Below are 21737 nucleotides of genomic sequence, written 5' to 3' on the forward strand. Positions count from 1 at the left end.
AATGACGCTGACGAGGGTGTATACAGGAGAATGTAAGCCCAGCACTGGACACTTCACAGAAATTCTTAGATGAGATAAGGTCACGACCCCTCACTGATCTATCACCAGATTATTCTGGCGGGTGGAAGTTTGGCAAATCGGGCTTCATCCTACAGGGATCTATTACCCCCATGGCATAGTGTAGCTGTATTCTACGACATTAACAGTCCTCGCTCTATGGAATGATCCCTGTGGTCAGGACGGGTTAATGACTTATAGGATGCAATTCATTTAGTCACCAAAATATAGTGCGGTTTCCTGGCAGAGACCACTCGCCGGCTTTAGTCAGTATCCCACAGAGGTGCGAGTAACGAACCAGAGATGTACCGTAGTGGCCGTAATCCTGCGCAGCTGCCGATGGAACCGCACGCTGAACTGAATCTCCCCCTTCCAGTGACCCCATCACCTACACCGACTGCAGCCAATCAGCACATTATGAACCGGTGACATCACAAAGCCTCTGCCATTACCTATCAAAGGCTCCTAAAAAATGTAACGCCCAAGTGCGGGTTTAGCAGACAGAAGAGCTGCCGGGCGGGAGCTGGCTGCTTTGCGGCACAGAAATTGCAGTGAAATTAGAGCTTTATACAAGTGATCCGCCAAGGGATATTATTCCTAATCTCCGCTATACGCCAACTGCGCAATTTCACATCACCTGGGCTCACCTTGTAATATAAGTGTCATGTGCTTCCAAAGAAAAATCAGCAAGGACTCGTCATCATTCTCCCACACTGTAATAAATACTACAAAAAGCTCACTTCTTTCAAGTCAGAAACACAGTGTTGTATCTGCCAAAGCACCGGCATAAAAAATAAACAAAAATAAACAAAAAAACAAAAATAAACAAAAAAACAAAACAAAAAACAAATATTGCAATTACAAAATGAACCTAAAAGTCAGTATAAGAATATATCCGAGGGAGAGCACAGACCCCCACAAGCAGCCATCCCAATCACGCCCCGCGTCTCGCCGCTCACCAGGGAGTGTCAGCAATCGTCTCATCCCAGGAGCAGGAGTGACAGTGAATGAATGAAAAATAAAATGTTACAAAAATAATAATAATAATATGAATCACAAAGCTAAAAAGGTTTCTGCCGGCAGAGGCTCAGGCACCGGCAGGTGGCGTCCGCTCTCCTTGGGGTCAGCCGCGCTCCTTCCCATGAGGCCTTGCCTCTCTTGTGCGGTTTACGGAAGCAGATTACAGCAGCCAACAGGGAGAGTCTGGGTACGAGGAAGGGGTTCCACAAATCATTTTAAGAAACTTGGGGAGGTTGTAAAAACGTTGGGAGAGTAGGAGAAAGAATCTTCCAGAGAATGCGCCGCCTGTGGCCCGAAACTCTGGGGTCTCTCCCCCCATCTGTGCTCTAGGTTTTGGCAATGGCTGCTGTGCGGTTACTGCCGTCTATCTTCTGCCTCTGATCTAGAGAACGCCATAACCACATCCTCCGCGCCTGCAAGACAAAGGAGAACGGGGTGAGCTGGAACCATGTTATACCATTCCCACAATACCGTGTACTGGGACCGGACACTCTGCGAGAGGAACCATGAGGGTGGAGCCTGTCACTAGAGACCAGTGATGTCATTGGGGCACAGCCAAGCTATGTGGGAGGTGCCTTGATGACATCATTCGTTCCTCATGTACTGATAGGTTGCATTCTCATAAAGATTGGCTCAGCTCACAACATGGCTGTCTCCACTCTGTACATTCTATTGTGGCGCTACATGCTGGGACTTGTAGTTCCACACCCACTCAACAGCCTGATGAGAGTGAGCATAATGTCCTGTACCCAGCTCCCTCTGTCTCAGTAACCTATTACTGTGCAGGCAGCTGGCTGTGGGGGGCAGACAAGGCACAAGTTACCCCAGGATGTGGAACGCGCACTCAAAAAATAAATCTTGAGGTTTTCAAAAAGGGTTAAGATTAGAAAGTGACAGAAGCAGCTCAGGGAGCAACTGGAGGGTATTTATGGGTGGAACCGAAAATATATCTGCAACAAGATCTGTAGGAGGGATGGAATGTGATCGGACGGCCTGAAAGCAAAAGACACGGGGTGGGGGGGGTGGGGGGGGGTGGGGTGTGTGTGGGGGTGTGTGTGTGTGTGTGTGTGTGTGTGGGGGGGGTGTTAGTTGTTACTATGCCGCAGTTTATTTTGACCGATAGTCTTAAAATGGCGACAAAAATAAATTCTAAACAAGCTCAGTTTAGCACTTGTTCCCTTTTGCGGTTTTAAATTCGCTGGTGAAGCCGGAGATGAGAAACCGCAGCCTGGTGAATACAAACCTTATATCTGCCCACTGCCGCAATCACATAAAATGATTATATAAACCGCAAAGCGTATTTAGGGCCTGATTCAGAGCCGTTCGCTATTTGCCAGCGCACGCTCTGAATCAGGACAGGGAATATATTTTTTATTTCGGCCTCCAGGCCGTTCGCACAGCTGTGGGTGACCACCCACAGCTTGTGCGAGGGGCCTGGTGATGGTCGCGATTATCGCGACCATCGGCATTGCGAGGAGACCCTTGTGGTAGGGTCTCAGCACTCGCAATACCAAGTGGACTTCCAGCTTTAATAGAGCAGGAAGTCCACTACTGACATCACCAGTGATGTCAGTAGGGCCGCCCACAAACGGCAGGCGTCTTCGGGAACGCCTCCGTTTGTTCAGCCACCCCCCCGACCCGCCTACAAAATGGGTGTGAATCAGGCCCTTAGTCAGCATGTGATCAGCTGTGGGCCACATAAGCGATAGTTACAGGATATTGGCCATTAGATATAGGTGTAAATGTTTCAGGAGTTTATCAGGAGAAGATATTTCCTACACACATCAGTGACAGTGATACCTCTGACGGTCACCGCAATCAGCGCACGTAGAGATAGCGAGCACGCCGCTGCAGAGAGCGCAGGTTTCCCAGTATCTCCTGTCCCGTCAGGGTATTGTGCCTCCGTGAGAGAAGGTAACTGGTATTCTAGGGTGAGTGATTCTTTAAATGGATAGTAACAATGTGATGTCATAGCAAAATGTCACATCATGTATTATGTCACTGCCTGAACATTTCCATGTGATATGCTATTATGCACAGGAACATTATATACATATGTCACAATATATAATATTCGCTATCTAGATCTAGTTATACACACACAGGTGATGATCTAGAGATGTACACACACACATTATATATATATATATATATATATATATATATATATATATATATATATATATATATATATATATACACACACACACACACACACACACACACACACATATACATATATATTACACATACCCGTATATACACACATACATACATGTGATACGGCGGCACTCCCACGGACTTCTCTTTCATAGCAATATAAAAGAAGTCTGTGGCATGCCACCTTATCGCATGTATATCCATTCACTTTAGTGGATGTTCGTGCCACGGGCACCCATAACCTATCACTGATGTTGCACCCAAGTGCACCAGGATTAGCCGGGTAAAGCGGCTAAACCAGTGCAAACAAGTGGGTGTGCTGTCCAAACAAAGTTTGGGTGCCCAAAAGCCCGTCTTCGGGTGAATTTCTGCTCACCACCTGAGGAGCATGCGAGCAGAAATAATGGGCACCCATGGCACTAGCACCGAGCGGCACAAAACAATGAAATGACAGGGGCTGAGGTTGAGAAAAATAGCATAAAATACAGAGACATTTAGCAACAAATTTGCAGCAGTTCCTAAAGAAAAGCCTTTGGAAAAAAGTTGTTAATCTGGACAGAAAATCTCTCTTTAATTCAGCTCTATAGCCGTGTAATGTACAATGATCCGGCTGTATAGCCGTGTAATGTACAATGATCCGGCTGTATAGCCGTGTACTGTACAATGATCCGGCTGTAAAGCAGTGCACTGTACACTGATCCGGCTGTAAAGCAGTGCACTGTACACTGATCCGGCTGTAAAGCAGTGCACTGTACACTGATCCGGCTGTAAAGCAGTGCACTGTACACTGATCCGGCTGTAAAGCAGTGCACTGTACACTGATCCGGCTGTAAAGCAGTGCACTGTACACTGATCCGGCTGTAAAGCAGTGCACTGTACACTGATCCGGCTGTAAAGCAGTGCACTGTACACTGATCCGGCTGTAAAGCAGTGCACTGTACACTGATCCGGCTGTAAAGCAGTGCACTGTACACTGATCCGGCTGTAAAGCAGTGCACTGTACACTGATCCGGCTGTAAAGCAGTGCACTGTACACTGATCCGGCTGTAAAGCAGTGCACTGTACACTGATCCGGCTGTAAAGCAGTGCACTGTACACTGATCCGGCTGTAAAGCAGTGCACTGTACACTGATCCGGCTGTAAAGCAGTGCACTGTACACTGATCCGGCTGTAAAGCAGTGCACTGTACACTGATCCGGCTGTAAAGCAGTGCACTGTACACTGATCCGGCTGTAAAGCAGTGCACTGTACACTGATCCGGCTGTAAAGCAGTGCACTGTACACTGATCCGGCTGTAAAGCAGTGCACTGTACACTGATCCGGCTGTAAAGCAGTGCACTGTACACTGATCCGGCTGTAAAGCAGTGCACTGTACACTGATCCGGCTGTAAAGCAGTGCACTGTACACTGATCCGGCTGTAAAGCAGTGCACTGTACACTGATCCGGCTCTATCGCCGTGCACTGTACACTGATCCAGCTCTATCGCTGTGTACTGTACAATGATCCAGCTGTAAAGCCGTGTACTGTACAATGATCTGGCTGTATAGCCGTGTACTGTACAATGATCCGGCTGTAAAGCAGTGCACTGTACACTGATCCGGCTGTAAAGCAGTGCACTGTACACTGATCCGGCTCTATCGCCGTGCACTGTACACTGATCCGGCTCTATCGCCGTGCACTGTACACTGATCCGGCTCTATCACCGTATACTGTACAATGATCCAGCTCTATCGCTGTGTACTGTACAATGATCCAGCTGTAAAGCCGTGTACTGTACAATGATCTGGCTGTATAGCCGTGTACTGTACAGTGATCCGGCTCTATCGCCGTGTACTGTACAGTGATCCGGCTCTATCGCCGTATACTGTACAGTGATCCAGCTCTATCGCTGTGTACTGTACAATGATCCAGCTGTAAAGCCGTGTACTGTACAATGATCTGGCTGTATAGCAGTGTACTGTACAATGATCCGGCTGTATAGCTGTGGATTTTATATTTGCCTATTTAGTCAGAAACTATCATAAAAGCCATAAGCCATGTTTACGTAATGACTAAAATTTACGGGACAGCGATTGGGTGAAAGAACCGCTAGTTTTGGCAATATAGCTCACAACCAGTCTAATTAAAATATGAGGTTTTATTACCTGATTACTGCGCAAAAAAAATAAAATAATAATTAACCTTGCTGGATTTAAACTAAACTAAAGGGGAGGGGCTTGACTGCACATAACATAAGAGGTGCTACCATGCTGTGGAGGTCTATGTACTAAGCCGTGGAGAGAGATAAGTACCAACCAATCAGCTCCTGTCATGTTACAGGCGGTGTTTGAAAAATGAGTTAGGATCTGAGTGGTTGGTACTTTATCTGTCTCTCTCTCCACGGCTTAGTACATAGACCTCACTTGTAGCGCCATGCAGAAAAAAATAAAAGAAAATGCATGCTGTAAAATGAGTGTTTGCACAATTATCTGAAAAACCCAATAAGTACATAAAATGATCTAGGCCGCCCCTCCCCCTAGTTTTTTTTAAATCGTCACTTGCTCAATATAATAAAAACAACACGCCCACTTCCAGCCATGGAGCGCACACGATGATCCGGGGCACGTGGGACAGGGTAGCGATGTATAGAGCTAGTATGCATGAGCTGTGTGCAGTGACAGGCAGGCGAGGGGATGTGCCAAGCAGCACTCAGCAATAATCCTCCCCCATCGCAATCCTACTGGGAGCAGCCTCCGTCACCAGCTGAGCGAGCAGTCTGCTCTCCAGTTACCATGGTGACAGGACGGATAAGCTGCCGGGGCACAGAGCGCTGAGGTTTGGATACCTAATGAGGATAGATCACAGAACAGGGGATGCACAGCGCTCTCAGCAATCCGCCTGATTACAGGCGCTAGAAGATGAGTGAATCACTAGCACTCTCCTACTTTACCGTCAGTGTCTCAAAATAAACGTATTCACATTACAATCCCACAAAAACACCTGTGTAGGAGCAGATGGGACCCACCCTGACCGTGTGGCGATGCTCTGGGGGGGAGCGGGCTCCCTAGCGACCGCTCTGTGGGAGGGTGGGAGCGGGCTCCCTAGCGACCGCTCTGTGGGGGGGGGGAGCGGGCTCCCTAGCGACCGCTCTGTGGGGGAACGTACCTCTTAGCGACTGCTCTGGGGGGGGAACGTACCTCTTAGTGACTGCTCTGGGGGGGGGGGGGGGAACGTGCCTCTTAGTGACTGCTCTGGGGGGGGGACGTGCCTCTTAGTGACTGCTCTGGGGGGGGGAACGTGCCTCTTAGTGACTGCTCTGGGGGGGGGAACGTGCCTCTTAGTGACTGCTCTGGGGGGGGGAACGTGCCTCTTAGTGACTGCTCTGGGGGGGGGAACGTGCCTCTTAGTGACTGCTCTGGGGGGGGGAACGTGCCTCTTAGTGACTGCTCTGGGGGGGGGAACGTGCCTCTTAGTGACTGCTCTGGGGGGGGGGGGGAACGTGCCTCTTAGTGACTGCTCTGGGGGGGGGGGAACGTGCCTCTTAGTGACTGCTCTGGGGGGGGGGGGGTAAGTGCCTCTTAGTGACTGCTCTGGGGGGGGGAACGTGCCTCTTAGTGACTGCTCTGGGGGGGGGAACGTGCCTCTTAGTGACTGCTCTGGGGGGGGGGAACGTGCCTCTTAGTGACTGCTCTGGGGGGGGGAACGTGCCTCTTAGTGACTGCTCTGGGGGGGTGGGAGGGAACGTGCCTCTTAGCGACTGCTCTGAGGGGGGGGGGGAAACGTGCCTCTTAGTGACTGCTCTTGGGGGGGGGGGGGGAACGTGCCTCTTAGTGACTGCTCTGGGGGGGGGGGAACGTGCCTCTTAGTGACTGCTCTGGGGGGGAGGGGACGTGCCTCTTAGTGACGGCTCTGGGGGGGGGGGGGGGGGGAACGTGCCTCTTAGTGACTGAGTGATTATTGGTGGGCTGCACGCATGCGTCAAGTTTCATTACCAAGTGAGTGACAGGCAGGGAGTGTGTGCAGACAGCAACGGGGAGGTGGCAACTAAAGCTCAGGCATGCCGCTACCATTTTTAGGGCGTCTTGACTGCGATTCCGTGCGCAGTAGAAGTGGTTCCGGCACCCCCATTTTGCGCGACCTAAGGGTTATTCAGAAGTCCGATAATCGTCTGATCTGCATTCGATGCGTTGTCCGATGCTGGTGGGCGGCTCGATACAAATCAATGGCGGCTACGACATTTGTACATTTTTGCACAGTCGCTGCGTACAAATTTGCAGCGGTGGTGGCATTGGCGCACATCTCCGAATCAGGCCGGAGCGCACAGAATTCTGGAGAAAGAAATTCAAGGTAATGACAGTGGATTGAGGGAATCGCTATGTAATGCGGCATCCCGAGGGTTGGTGTCCCGACAGGAATCAGGTAAGTATACCTACCCTCCCCCCCCTAACCTCCCTTCTTGTAGCCTAACCCTCCGCCACCCCTCCCTCCCCGTTAGTGCCTAAATCCAAACCTCCCCCCTTCATGCCTAAACCTAACTCCCCCTATAACCTAACACTAACCCCGCTATGCTATCTAAACCTAAGCCCCCCACGGCTAACACTGAGGGCGCCCCGGACTTACCTCGTTCGGGCTGGCGTCCTTCTGTGTTCTGGCGTCGGGATTAAGATAGGTGTCGAAATACCGATGCCTATCTTAAGTCCCTTGTCGGGCTTCCCCCGTCGGGATTTAGACCGGCGGCCACAATAGGGCTAGATCCCAGATTGTACAAATGTGAATTATAGTGTCACTTCCACCAGAGCAGAGAGTGACCCCCCAGGCAGGAAAGAGGAACTGCATATATATATATATAAATAAATCAGCTTATATACTAAGTGCACATCTGTGTCACAAGGGCACCCGGTTTGGGAACCATAGAACCACTACCATAGTATCTGCAGGCGCCCCCTAGTGGAAGAACTGGAGATGGCACAGCAGGACACTAAGTTCTGTTTATTATCCAATTATCTATTAGTCAGGCTCTTGCAGAACTACTAGTTTTCGATATTTTGGGTAGGTCAAGCTGGGACTTGTGGTTCCCACAAGAGATGGAAAACCACAGACTGCCTATTAAGTGAAAAGGAGCTACAGAGGTTATGTAGAGTGATTGCTTAAGCCGGGTACACATTGAGACGATGTCGGCACAATATGTAGTTCCTGGCCAAATCAAAACATATCGGCCGCATCGCTCAGTGTGTGCGGCCAATATGCGTGCTCCTGCGGCCGATTGCGACATAGTCGGTCGGCCGTGCTGTACGTCCAATCGGACAATATTGCAAGTGGCCCCGTTGGAGGTAATGAAGGACGGAATGAGTGGTCGTTCATTACCTCGTTCTGATGTGCACCCAGGATCCGTCGGGAGGGCATACGCGCTGGGTACGCGTCGCTCAGTGTGCACCCAGGATCCGTCGGGAGGGCATGCGTGCTGGGTACACGTCGCTCAGTGTGCACCCAGGATCCGTCGGGAGGGTATGCGTGCTGGGTACACGTCGCTCAGTGTGCACCCAGGATCCGTCGGGCGGACATACGTGCTGGGTACACGTCGCTCAGTGTGCACCCAGGATCCGTCGGGAGGGCATACCGGCTGGGTACACGTCACTCAGTGTGTACCCAGGATCCGTCGGGAGGACATACGCGCTGGGTACACGTCGCACAGTGTGCACCCAGGATCCGTCGGGAGGACATACGCGCTGGGTACACGTCGCTCAGTGTGCACCCAGGATCCGTCGGGAGGGCATACGTGCTGGGTACACATCGCTCAGTGTGCACCCAGGATCCGTCGGGAGGGCATACGCGCTGGGTACACGTTGCGTGTGTTGGTTACAATAAGGGAATAATTCCATAGGGGGGAAGCAGGTTTCCCTGTGTTTGCAGCCTGGCAGAATGATGACAGAGCAATAGGTGCGGCCGACTGGTTACTGAGCGGTGCGGCCGACTGGTTACTGAGCGGTGCGGCCGACTGGTTACTGAGCGGTGCGGCCGACTGGTTACTGAGCGGTGCGGCCGACTGGTTACTGAGCGGTGCGGCCGACTGGTTACTGAGCGGTGCGGCCGACTGGTTACTGAGCGGTGCGGCCGACTGGTTACTGAGCGGTGCGGCCGACTGGTTACTGAGCGGTGCGGCCGACTGGTTACTGAGCGGTGCGGCCGACTGGTTACTGAGCGGTGCGGCCGCAGCTCTGAGCTTCTCGGCTGCATTGTACAAAGCAGAGCTGGAGACTCTGTCACTGTACTTGTGTCACCTCCCTCAGGCAGAGGAAACTTGTGCAATGCACATACATGTCCTGTCCTCAGGAGGGCGCTGTTACACAAGTGTCCACATCAAAGCCACGTCTACTCCTCCTCATGGTCCTCTGCCTGCTGCTTGTACAGCTCCATACTTAGTATAAAGCCCTGAGACAGGATGGCTCCTCGGAAAGGCTACGTGCCTACGGTGGCTTTATCATTGTAGCTGCCTCACACACTTACAATGGTTATAGCTCAGTTTTATATATCAATTGCTCCCCACACCTCTTCCTCTGTAACGGGACATAATTTACCTTCTAATACAGGTCATTGTATGTTATAGGTTTGTGTATATACAGCAGAATGTTCGCTCTTAATTTGCTAACTGAAGAGCACGTCCGACGCGCAGCAAGGTGCATCTCCATAGACGCGATTATACTTTTCAGGCTTTAGCTTAACCTTCAATATTACAATTTTAAGTAACTTAAAATGAATTTGCATCAGACATAGGAGCCAGCGATCCATGACCAGCCACTTACGTCATTCTCCTCCTATCTCCCATGTAACACAGAAGACAGACAGGGCTGTGCGACCTACTCCCAAAGGCCGAGCGTACCCCTAACAGTGCCAGCTGGAGCCTCACACCCAGGCGCACAATGGTGCTGTGCGTCCGATCAGCTCCCGTCTGCCACAATCGCAGAGCGTCAGCAGATAATCAGCACCGACTTCACCAAAGTCAACAAAGATTCGACAACAGTATTCAGCTGACATTTCTGACATACAGAGCAGTGTTTCCATGTTGTGCAGCGCTCACACACTGACCCTACCACACTCACTGAGATACTACGCCCTCTCTGCGGAGGATGAGAGCATCCGGTGACAGCATAAAGCCAAGAGGTGACCCCGAAGTCACAATGAGAAGACAGGAGGCCATTGCTGCATGATGCTGCAGTGACATCTAGTGGTCAGAATGGAGAAGCACAAGACAAGACTGCAGCTCTGTCACCTATAGTATAGTGTATAGGGTGTATTTTATGTCACAATAGGAGAGAATTTGTGGGCAGATGTTGGGAGCTCATGTGGACTGAAAACGATCATCCGGTCTCATCAGGCTGATCAATGACCGATTACACTGTGTAACCACCATGGAGAGTATTATGTACCATACAACACATATTGTGCACTTGCAAACTTAGCTGTTCATCCAGCCAACAACTGCATCTGGGGTACAAAGGACGGGGCTGTAGGGATGATTCAAACCCCCAGATCGCAGTGTGTGGCTAACTTGGCTCGACAAATACCAGTCTATGTAGCGACTTTTACCGTGCCGGGACTTCTGGTGGCGCATCCCAGCCTTTACTGCCCTAAAGGTTAATTTTGCCCCCCTACTGAGCTCGTACCTCACCCTTCATGCTTGTGGTTAAGCCCTGGAGTGGACTGTTCGGTGCTCTGAGAACGCTGATGGGGGGGCGTCCGGCTATCAGACGTTATGAGGACCTATTAGTGTCGATTCTCTGATGGTCTCTCAGTTCCTGACACAAAGCTCCATTATCCAGGTGACCTGCTCCCGATACCTGTGATAGGGATAATATTCCCCTCCAGAATAAAATTTTTGGGTTACTTTTTAGGTTAGGTTTCTCCTATGCCAACTGTACCACCCAGACCCTGAGAAGCCGCCTCATATCACCACAGGTGCACAGCATGTGGATATAAAGGAGATCTGAATCCGTAAGATTCCCCTAAAACCTCAAATCACCCCCCCCCCCCAGGCCTACCTGCTCGTCTAGGCCCTTTAAGGAGTGTTGTGCAAACCTACAATTAGCCAGTAATGGCAAAGAAGAAAGTGCTGCGGAATAACTACCAAACGCAGGTGTGTAAAAGGGGCATATTCCATCGCATGCGGCAGCTGCGGGAACCCGATTTACCCCTTATGCTAATCAGAGTATTATGCAAGGATCCGTGTGTCTGTAAGCATAAACCAGCGCTGCCCATCATTTATATCTGCGTGCACGCACACACACGCGCACACATACACACACGCGCGCGCACACACACACACGCACGCCCCATGCCAGGTGCAGCTCCCACCCCCGAACGCACAAATCGCACGGAGCTTTACATACACGCCGACAAGTCAGGGCGGTTACGTGAAATCACACTGTCACCACCCAGTTCCCACCCACAAACGTCCCATATCACGGAAAGGCAGAAGCGTCCTAGCTCCTTCAGACTCAGAATAGGAGGGACATACACAAAAATGAATAATTTGCTTTTGCGCCTGTAAAGAATCACCGCTTGCACCGTTAAGAGTTCAGAGCGATACAGAATCAGCCCCATAGTGCCCAGAGGACGGAGGCATCTTGTATAGGTCACCTGACCAGTCCCAGATGGGGGAATATAATGTGCGTCTGTCTCAGCTATATATTGGCATCACGCAGTTAATGTAAAGAAAAGCCTGGCGGGATGTTATATTGCAAATCTCGCCTTATACGTTCCATTAGCACTGTAGGTATCATGATACTTCGTAGGAAATGACATACAACAGCTTAACGCGGTTCAATTACAAGGGCACCTTGGTTAGATGAGCACTAATGTCCCGGCTATTGGCTTACACTGCAAACCACAACCCCCTGAGAGCAGATAGCGGACAGGTTACATGAGCTCTGTAAGGGGAATGTACGAGAAGTTCTGCTTCGTCATCATCTGCCCAAACGGACAAGGAAACGTAACTGAAAATGCCGTAAAATACTGGGGAAAGATTCCTGACCCTGAGAAGGGCACTACGGGCATCGGTACAGTCACACGGCAGACAGGCAGGAGCTTCCCACGCTACGGCATTCCCAGAAATAAAGCCGCATTTTAGAGGATTTCTGTCAGCGGCAGATAAAGGAGGTTTCTGCAAAACAGCTCCACGCAAAGCGCTTGGCGAGGGTACATAACAGAGGGACCTTCTGACGGTAGAACTAACTAGTAACGACGGATCTTGTGCATTGTGAGGGAAAGAACAGTTTACAGTATATAGCATATAGTTACAGTAAGTGCCACAAACGCAGGCACACGCGTTTTTAGATGTAATTTCTATAAAAACATGAAAAAACTTTTTTTTTGCCCAATCTGTGTAGATCTCCTTTGCTGTGTCAGAACGTATGAGAGAACTAGTGTTATTATCCGAGAAATCAAAATAAAAAGAGAAAACCCCACAAAGATATCATATATACAAGCAATGCATAAAGAAATGGGGCCCTTGATGTTGGAATGTGGGGGGTGCCTCAATGGCGGAGGGCTAAACTCACTGAACTGTGCTCAGGAAAGAAATCTTCCCCCACAATAATCACCAATCATGTTACGTCAAACACACATGCGCAAACAGATACGTACCCTGATCAATGGAATGCTGGGGCAGCTGGCTGAGCTGGCTATTCACCACTCCGGCGTACGACCGTAGGAAGGCCTCCTCGCTGGGCGTCAGCTGCCGGGAGAGAACACAAAGCAAAACGTAAAGAAAAAAAAAAACAGCTGTTAGAGTCACAGACCTAAGAAGCAGTAACCACAGGACAGTGTGCGCAGAGAGCGTACAGGATAGGCCCAGCTGGGGACCGGCCTAATAACACTGTACACGGGAGATGTAACCGTGAGGAGAACACAGACCTAAGAAGCAGTAACCACAGGTCAGTGTGCGCAGAGAGCGTACAGGATAGACCCAGCTGGGGACCGGCCTAATAACACTGTATACGGGAGATGTAACCGTGAGGAGAACACAGACCTAAGAAGCATTAACCACAGGTCAGTGTGCGCAGAGAGCGTACAGGATAGGCCCAGCTGGGGACCGGCCTAATAACACTGTATACGGGAGATGTAACCGTGAGGAGAACACAGACCTAAGAAGCAGTAACCACAGGTCAGTGTGCGCAGAGAGCGTACAGGATAGACCCAGCTGGGGACCGGCCTAATAACACTGTATACGGGAGATGTAACCGTGAGGAGAACACAGACCTAAGAAGCAGTAACCACAGGACAGTGTGCGCAGAGAGCGTACAGGATAGGACCAGCTGGGGACCGGCCTAATAACACTGTATACGGGAGATGTAACCGTGAGGAGAACACAGACCTAAGAAGCAGTAACCACAGGACAGTGTGCGCAGAGAGCGTACAGGATAGGCCCAGCTGGGGACCGGCCTAATAACACTGTATACGGGAGATGTAACCGTGAGGAGAACACAGACCTAAGAAGCAGTAACCACAGGACAGTGTGCGCAGAGAACGTACAGGATAGGCCCAGCTGGGGACCGGCCTAATAACACTGTATACGGGAGATGTAACCGTGAGGAGAACACAGACCTAAGGAGCATTAACCACAGGTCAGTGTGCGCAGAGAGCGTACAGGATAGGCCCAGCTGGGGACCGGCCTAATAACACTGTATACGGGAGATGTAACCGTGAGGAGAACACAGACCTAAGAAGCAGTAACCACAGGACAGTGTGCGCAGAGAGAGTACAGGATAGGCCCAGCTGGGGACCGGCCTAATAACACTGTATACGGGAGATGTAACCGTGAGGAGAACACAGACCTAAGAAGCAGTAACCACAGGACAGTGTGCGCAGAGAGCGTACAGGATAGGCCCAGCTGGGGACCGGCCTAATAACACTGTATACGGGAGATGTAACCGTGAGGAGAACACAGACCTAAGAAGCATTAACCACAGGTCAGTGTGCGCAGAGAGCGTACAGGATAGGCCCAGCTGGGGACCGGCCTAATAACACTGTATACGGGAGATGTAACCGTGAGGAGAACACAGACCTAAGAAGCAGTAACCACAGGACAGTGTGCGCAGAGAGCGTACAGGATAGGCCCAGCTGGGGACCGGCCTAATAACACTGTATATGGGAGATGTAACCGTGAGGAGAACACAGACCTAAGAAGCATTAACCACAGGTCAGTGTGAGCAGAGAGCGTACAGGATAGGCCCAGCTGGGGACCGGCCTAATAACACTGTATACGGGAGATGTAACCGTGAGGAGAACACAGACCTAAGAAGCAGTAACCACAGGACAGTGTGCGCAGAGAGCGTACAGGATAGGCCCAGCTGGGGACCGGCCTAATAACACTGTATACGGGAGATGTAACCGTGAGGAGAACACAGACCGAAGAAGCATTAACCACAGGACAGTGTGCGCAGAGAGCGTACAGGATAGGCCCAGCTGGGGACCGGCCTAATAACACTGTATACGGGAGATGTAACCGTGAGGAGAACACAGACCTAAGAAGCATTAACCACAGGACAGTGTGCGCAGAGAGTACAGGATAGGCCCAGCTGGGGACCGGCCTAATAACACTGTATACGGGAGATGTCACCGTGAGGAGAACACAGACCTAAGAAGCAGTAACCACAGGTCAGTGTGCGCAGACAGCGTACAGGATAGACCCAGCTGGGGACCGGCCTAATAACACTGTATACGGGAGATGTTACCGTGAGGAGAACACAGACCTAAGAAGCAGTAACCACAGGACAGTGTGCGCAGAGAGCGTACAGGATAGGCCCAGCTGGGGACCGGCCTAATAACACTGTATACGGGAGATGTAACCGTGAGGAGAACACAGACCTAAGAAGCATTAACCACAGGTCAGTGTGAGCAGAGAGCGTACAGGATAGGCCCAGCTGGGGACCGGCCTAATAACACTGTATACGGGAGATGTAACCGTGAGGAGAACACAGACCTAAGAAGCAGTAACCACAGGACAGTGTGCGCAGAGAGCGTACAGGATAGGCCCAGCTGGGGACCGGCCTAATAACACTGTATACGGGAGATGTCACCGTGAGGAGAACACAGACCTAAGAAGCAGTAACCACAGGTCAGTGTGCGCAGAGAGCGTACAGGATAGGCCCAGCTGGGGACCGGCCTAATAACACTGTATACAGGAGATGTAACCGTGAGGAGAACACAGACCGAAGAAGCATTAACCACAGGACAGTGTGCGCAGAGAGCGTACAGGATAGGCCCAGCTGGGGACCGGCCTAATAACACTGTATATGGGAGATGTAACCGTGAGGAGAACACAGACCTAAGAAGCATTAACCACAGGTCAGTGTGAGCAGAGAGCGTACAGGATAGGCCCAGCTGGGGACCGGCCTAAAAACACTGTATACGGGAGATGTAACCGTGAGGAGAACACAGACCTAAGAAGCAGTAACCACAGGACAGTGTGCGCAGAGAGCGTACAGGATAGGCCCAGCTGGGGACCGGCCTAATAACACTGTATACGGGAGATGTAACCGTGAGGAGAACACAGACCTAAGAAGCATTAACCACAGGACAGTGTGCGCAGAGAGCGTACAGGATAGGCCCAGCTGGGGACCGGCCTAATAACACTGTATACGGGAGATGTAACCGTGAGGAGAACACAGACCTAAGAAGCATTAACCACAGGACAGTGTGCGCAGAGAGCGTACAGGATAGGCCCAGCTGGGGACCGGCCTAATAACACTGTATACGGGAGATGTAACCGTGAGGAGAACACAGACCTAAGAAGCAGTAACCACAGGACAGTGTGCGCAGAGAGCGTACAGGATAGGCCCAGCTGGGGACCGGCCTAATAACACTGTATACGGGAGATGTAACCGTGAGGAGAACACAGACCGAAGAAGCAGTAACCACAGGACAGTGTGCGCAGAGAGCGTACAGGATAGGCCCAGCTGGGGACCGGCCTAATAACACTGTATACGGGAGATGTCACCGTGAGGAGAACACAGACCGAAGAAGCAGTAACCACAGGACAGTGTGCGCAGAGAGCGTACAGGATAGGCCCAGCTGGGGACCGGCCTAATAACACTGTATACGGGAGATGTAACCGTGAGGAGAACACAGACCTAAGAAGCAGTAACCACAGGACAGTGTGCGCAGAGAGCGTACAGGATAGGCCCAGCTGGGGACCGGCCTAATAACACTGTATACGGGAGATGTAACCGTGAGGAGAACACAGACCTAAGAAGCAGTAACCACAGGACAGTGTGCGCAGAGAGCGTACAGGATAGACCCAGCTGGGGACCGGCCTAATAACACTGTATACGGGAGATGTAACCGTGAGGAGAACACAGACCTAAGACGCATTAACCACAGGACAGTGTGCGCAGAGAGCGTACAGGATAGGCCCAGCTGGGGACCGGCCTAATAACACTGTATACGGGAGATGTAACCGTGAGGAGAACACAGACCTAAGAAGCAGTAACCACAGGACAGTGTGCGCAGAGAGCGTACAGGATAGGCCCAGCTGGGGACCGGCCTAATAACACTGTATACGGGAGATGTAACCGTGAGGAGAACACAGACCTAAGAAGCAGTAACCACAGGTCAGTGTGCGCAGAGAGAGTACAGGATAGGCCCAGCTGGGGACCGGCCTAATAACACTGTATACGGGAGATGTAACCGTGAGGAGAACACAGACCTAAGAAGCAGTAACCACAGGACAGTGTGCGCAGAGAGCGTACAGGATAGGCCCAGCTGGGGACCGGCCTAATAACACTGTATACGGGAGATGTAACCGTGAGGAGAACACAGACCTAAGAAGCAGTAACCACAGGTCAGTGTGCGCAGAGAGCGTACAGGATAGGCCCAGCTGGGGACCGGCCTAATAACACTGTATACGGGAGATGTCACCGTGAGGAGAACACAGACCTAAGAAGCAGTAACCACAGGACAGTGTGCGCAGAGAGAGTACAGGATAGGCCCAGCTAGGGACCGGCCTAATAACACTGTATACGGGAGATGTAACCGTGAGGAGAACACAGACCTAAGAAGCAGTAACCACAGGACAGTGTGCGCAGAGAGAGTACAGGATAGGCCCAGCTGGGGACCGGCCTAATAACACTGTATACGGGAGATGTAACCGTGAGGAGAACACAGACCTAAGAAGCATTAACCACAGGACAGTGTGCGCAGAGAGTACAGGATAGGCCCAGCTGGGGACCGGCCTAATAACACTGTATACGGGAGATGTAACCGTGAGGAGAACACAGACCTAAGAAGCATTAACCACAGGACAGTGTGCGCAGAGAGCGTACAGGATAGGCCCAGCTGGGGACCGGCCTAATAACACTGTATACGGGAGATGTAACCGTGAGGAGAACACAGACCTAAGAAGCATTAACCACAGGTCAGTGTGCGCAGAGAGCGTACAGGATAGGCCCAGCTGGGGACTGGCCTAATAACACTGTATACGGGAGATGTCACCGTGAGGAGAACACAGACCTAAGAAGCATTAACCACAGGACAGTGTGCGCAGAGAGCGTACAGGATAGGCCCAGCTGGGGACCGGCCTAATAACACTGTATACGGGAGATATAACCGTGAGGAGAACACAGACCGAAGAAGCATTAACCACAGGACAGTGTGCGCAGAGAGCGTACAGGATAGGCCCAGCTGGGGACCGGCCTAATAACACTGTATACGGGAGATGTAACCGTGAGGAGAACACAGACCTAAGAAGCATTAACCACAGGTCAGTGTGCGCAGAGAGAGTACAGGATAGGCCCAGCTGGGGACCGGCCTAATAACACTGTATACGGGAGATGTAACCGTGAGGAGAACACAGACCTAAGAAGCAGTAACCACAGGACAGTGTGCGCAGAGAGCGTACAGGATAGGCCCAGCTGGGGACCGGCCTAATAACACTGTATACGGGAGATGTAACCGTGAGGAGAACACAGACCTAAGAAGCAGTAACCACAGGACAGTGTGCGCAGAGAGCGTACAGGATAGGCCCAGCTGGGGACCGGCCTAATAACACTGTATACGGGAGATGTAACCGTGAGTAGAACACAGACCTAAGAAGCAGTAACCACAGGTCAGTGTGCGCAGAGAGCGTACAGGATAGGCCCAGCTGGGGACCGGCCTAATAACACTGTATACGGGAGATGTAACCGTGAGTAGAACACAGACCTAAGAAGCAGTAACCACAGGACAGTGTGCGCAGAGAGCGTACAGGATAGGCCCAGCTGGGGATCGGCCTAATAACACTGTATACGGGAGATGTAACCGTGAGGAGAACACAGACCTAAGAAGCAGTAACCACAGGACAGTGTGCGCAGAGAGCGTACAGGATAGGCCCAGCTGGGGACCGGCCTAATAACACTGTATACGGGAGATGTCACCGTGAGGAGAACACAGACCTAAGAAGCAGTAACCACAGGACAGTGTGCGCAGAGAGCGTACAGGATAGGCCCAGCTGGGGACCGGCCTAATAACACTGTATACGGGAGATGTAACCGTGAGGAGAACACAGACCTAAGAAGCAGTAACCACAGGACAGTGTGCGCAGAGAGCGTACAGGATAGGCCCAGCTGGGGACCGGCCTAATAACACTGTATACGGGAGATGTAACCGTGAGGAGAACACAGACCTAAGAAGCAGTAACCACAGGTCAGTGTGCGCAGAGAGCGTACAGGATAGGCCCAGCTGGGGACCGGCCTAATAACACTGTATACGGGAGATGTAACCGTGAGGAGAACACAGACCTAAGAAGCAGTAACCACAGGACAGTGTGCGCAGAGAGCGTACAGGATAGACCCAGCTGGGGACCGGCCTAATAACACTGTATACAGGAGATGTAACCGTGAGGAGAACACAGACCTAAGAAGCATTAACCACAGGACAGTGTGCACAGAGAGCGTACAGGATAGGCCCAGCTGGGGACCGGCCTAATAACACTGTATACGGGAGATGTAACCGTGAGGAGAACACAGACCTAAGAAGCAGTAACCACAGGACAGTGTGCGCAGAGAGCGTACAGGATAGGCCCAGCTGGGGACCGGCCTAATAACACTGTATACAGGAGATGTAACCGTGAGGAGAACACAGACCTAAGAAGCAGTAACCACAGGACAGTGTGCGCAGAGAGCGTACAGGATAGGCCCAGCTGGGGACCGGCCTAATAACACTGTATACGGGAGATGTAACCGTGAGGAGAACACAGACCTAAGAAGCAGTAACCACAGGACAGTGTGCGCAGAGAGCGTACAGGATAGGCCCAGCTGGGGACCGGCCTAATAACACTGTATACGGGAGATGTAACCGTGAGGAGAACACAGACCTAATAAGCAGTAACCACAGGACAGTGTGCGCAGAGAGCGTACAGGATAGGCCCAGCTGGGGACCGGCCTAATAACACTGTATACGGGAGATGTAACCGTGAGGAGAACACAGACCTAAGAAGCAGTAACCACAGGTCAGTGTGCGCAGAGAGCGTACAGGATAGGCCCAGCTGGGGACCGGCCTAATAACACTGTATACGGGAGATGTAACCGTGAGGAGAACACAGACCTAAGAAGCAGTAACCACAGGTCAGTGTGCGCAGAGAGCGTACAGGATAGGCCCAGCTGGGGACCGGCCTAATAACACTGTATACGGGAGATGTAACCGTGAGGAGAACACAGACCTAAGAAGCATTAACCACAGGACAGTGTGCGCAGAGAGCGTACAGGATAGGCCCAGCTGGGGACCGGCCTAATAACACTGTATACGGGAGATGTAACCGTGAGGAGAACACAGACCTAAGAAGCAGTAACCACAGGACAGTGTGCGCAGAGAGCGTACAGGATAGACCCAGCTGGGGACCGGCCTAATAACACTGTATACGGGAGATGTAACCGTGAGGAGAACACAGACCTAAGGAGCATTAACCACAGGTCAGTGTGCGCAGAGAGCATACAGGACAGACCCAGCTGGGGACCGGCCTAATAACACTGTATACGGGAGATGTAACCGTGAGGAGAACACAGACCTAAGAACCAGTAACCACAGGACAGTGTGTGCAGAGAGCGTACAGGATAGGCCCAGCTGGGGACCGGCCTAATAACACTGTATACAGGAGATGTAACCGTGAGGAGAACACAGACCTAAGAAGCAGTAACCACAGGTCAGTGTGCGCAGAGAGCGTACAGGATAGGCCCAGCTGGGGACCGGCCTAATAACACTGTATACGGGAGATGTAACCGTGAGGAGAACACAGACCTAAGAAGCAGTAACCACAGGACAGTGTGCGCAGAGAGCGTACAGGATAGGCCCAGCTGGGGACCGGCCTAATAACACTGTATACAGGAGATGTAACCGTGAGGAGAACACAGACCTAAGAAGTAGTAACCACAGGTCAGTGTGCGCAGAGCGCGTACAGGATAGGCCCAGCTGGGGACCGGCCTAATAACACTGTATACGGGAGATGTAACCGTGAGGAGAACACAGACCTAAGAAGCAGTAACCACAGGACAGTGTGCGCAGAGAGCGTACAGGATAGGCCCAGCTGGGGACCGGCCTAATAACACTGTATACGGGAGATGTAACCGTGAGGAGAACACAGACCTAAGAAGCATTAACCACAGGACAGTATGCGCAGAGAGCGTACAGGATAGGCCCAGCTGGGGACCGGCCTAATAACACTGTATACGGGAGATGTAACCGTGAGGAGAACACAGACCTAAGAAGCATTAACCACAGGACAGTGTGCGCAGAGAGCGTACAGGATAGGACCAGCTGGGGACCGGCCTAATAACACTGTATACGGGAGATGTAACCGTGAGGAGAACACAGACCTAAGAAGCATTAACCACAGGTCAGTGTGCGCAGAGAGCGTACAGGATAGGCCCAGCTGGGGACCGGCCTAATAACACTGTATACGGGAGATGTAACCGTGAGGAGAACACAGACCTAAGAAGCATTAACCACAGGACAGTGTGCGCAGAGAGCGTACAGGATAGGCCCAGCTGGGGACCGGCCTAATAACACTGTATACGGGAGATGTAACCGTGAGGAGAACACAGACCTAAGAAGCATTAACCACAGGACAGTGTGCGCAGAGAGCGTACAGGATAGGCCCAGCTGGGGACCGGCCTAATAACACTGTATACGGGAGATGTAACCGTGAGGAGAACACAGACCTAAGAAGCAGTAACCACAGGACAGTGTGCGCAGAGAGCGTACAGGATAGGCCCAGCTGGGGACCGGCCTAATAACACTGTATACGGGAGATGTAACCGTGAGGAGAACACAGACCTAAGAAGCAGTAACCACAGGACAGTGTGCGCAGAGAACGTACAGGATAGGCCCAGCTGGGGACCGGCCTAATAACACTGTATACGGGAGATGTAATTTAATAAGGCATTGTATTGGGGCTCATTTCTGAGGGTGATAATAAATTATTTCAATTCTTGCAAAATAGTTTCTTACTTTTATTCAAGGCAAGGGAACATTTGCAAGGACCTAAACTCTTTAT

The 21737-nt window shown here is 51.4% G+C and overlaps 1 protein-coding gene across 1 annotated transcript in view; it reads right to left on the reverse strand.

The window, feature by feature from the left end:
* Positions 1–757: 757 nt before the first annotated feature.
* Positions 758–21737, reverse strand: part of CTNNBIP1 (catenin beta interacting protein 1) — a 38203-nt gene continuing 17223 nt past the window's right edge. Inside the window, exons 3-4 of the mRNA XM_088463130.1 lie at positions 12857–12947; positions 758–1490 (exon numbers count right to left, since the gene is read on the reverse strand). Of these exons, the coding sequence (XP_088319256.1) occupies positions 1432–1490; positions 12857–12947 (150 nt within the window). The 3' untranslated portion in view covers positions 758–1431. The remainder of the gene's footprint in view (positions 1491–12856; positions 12948–21737) is intronic.

The sequence above is a fragment of the Taudactylus pleione genome, unplaced genomic scaffold (genome assembly GCF_031769625.1).
Source record: "Taudactylus pleione unplaced genomic scaffold, aTauple2 ptg001320l, whole genome shotgun sequence".
NCBI classification, from domain to species: domain Eukaryota; kingdom Metazoa; phylum Chordata; class Amphibia; order Anura; family Myobatrachidae; genus Taudactylus; species Taudactylus pleione.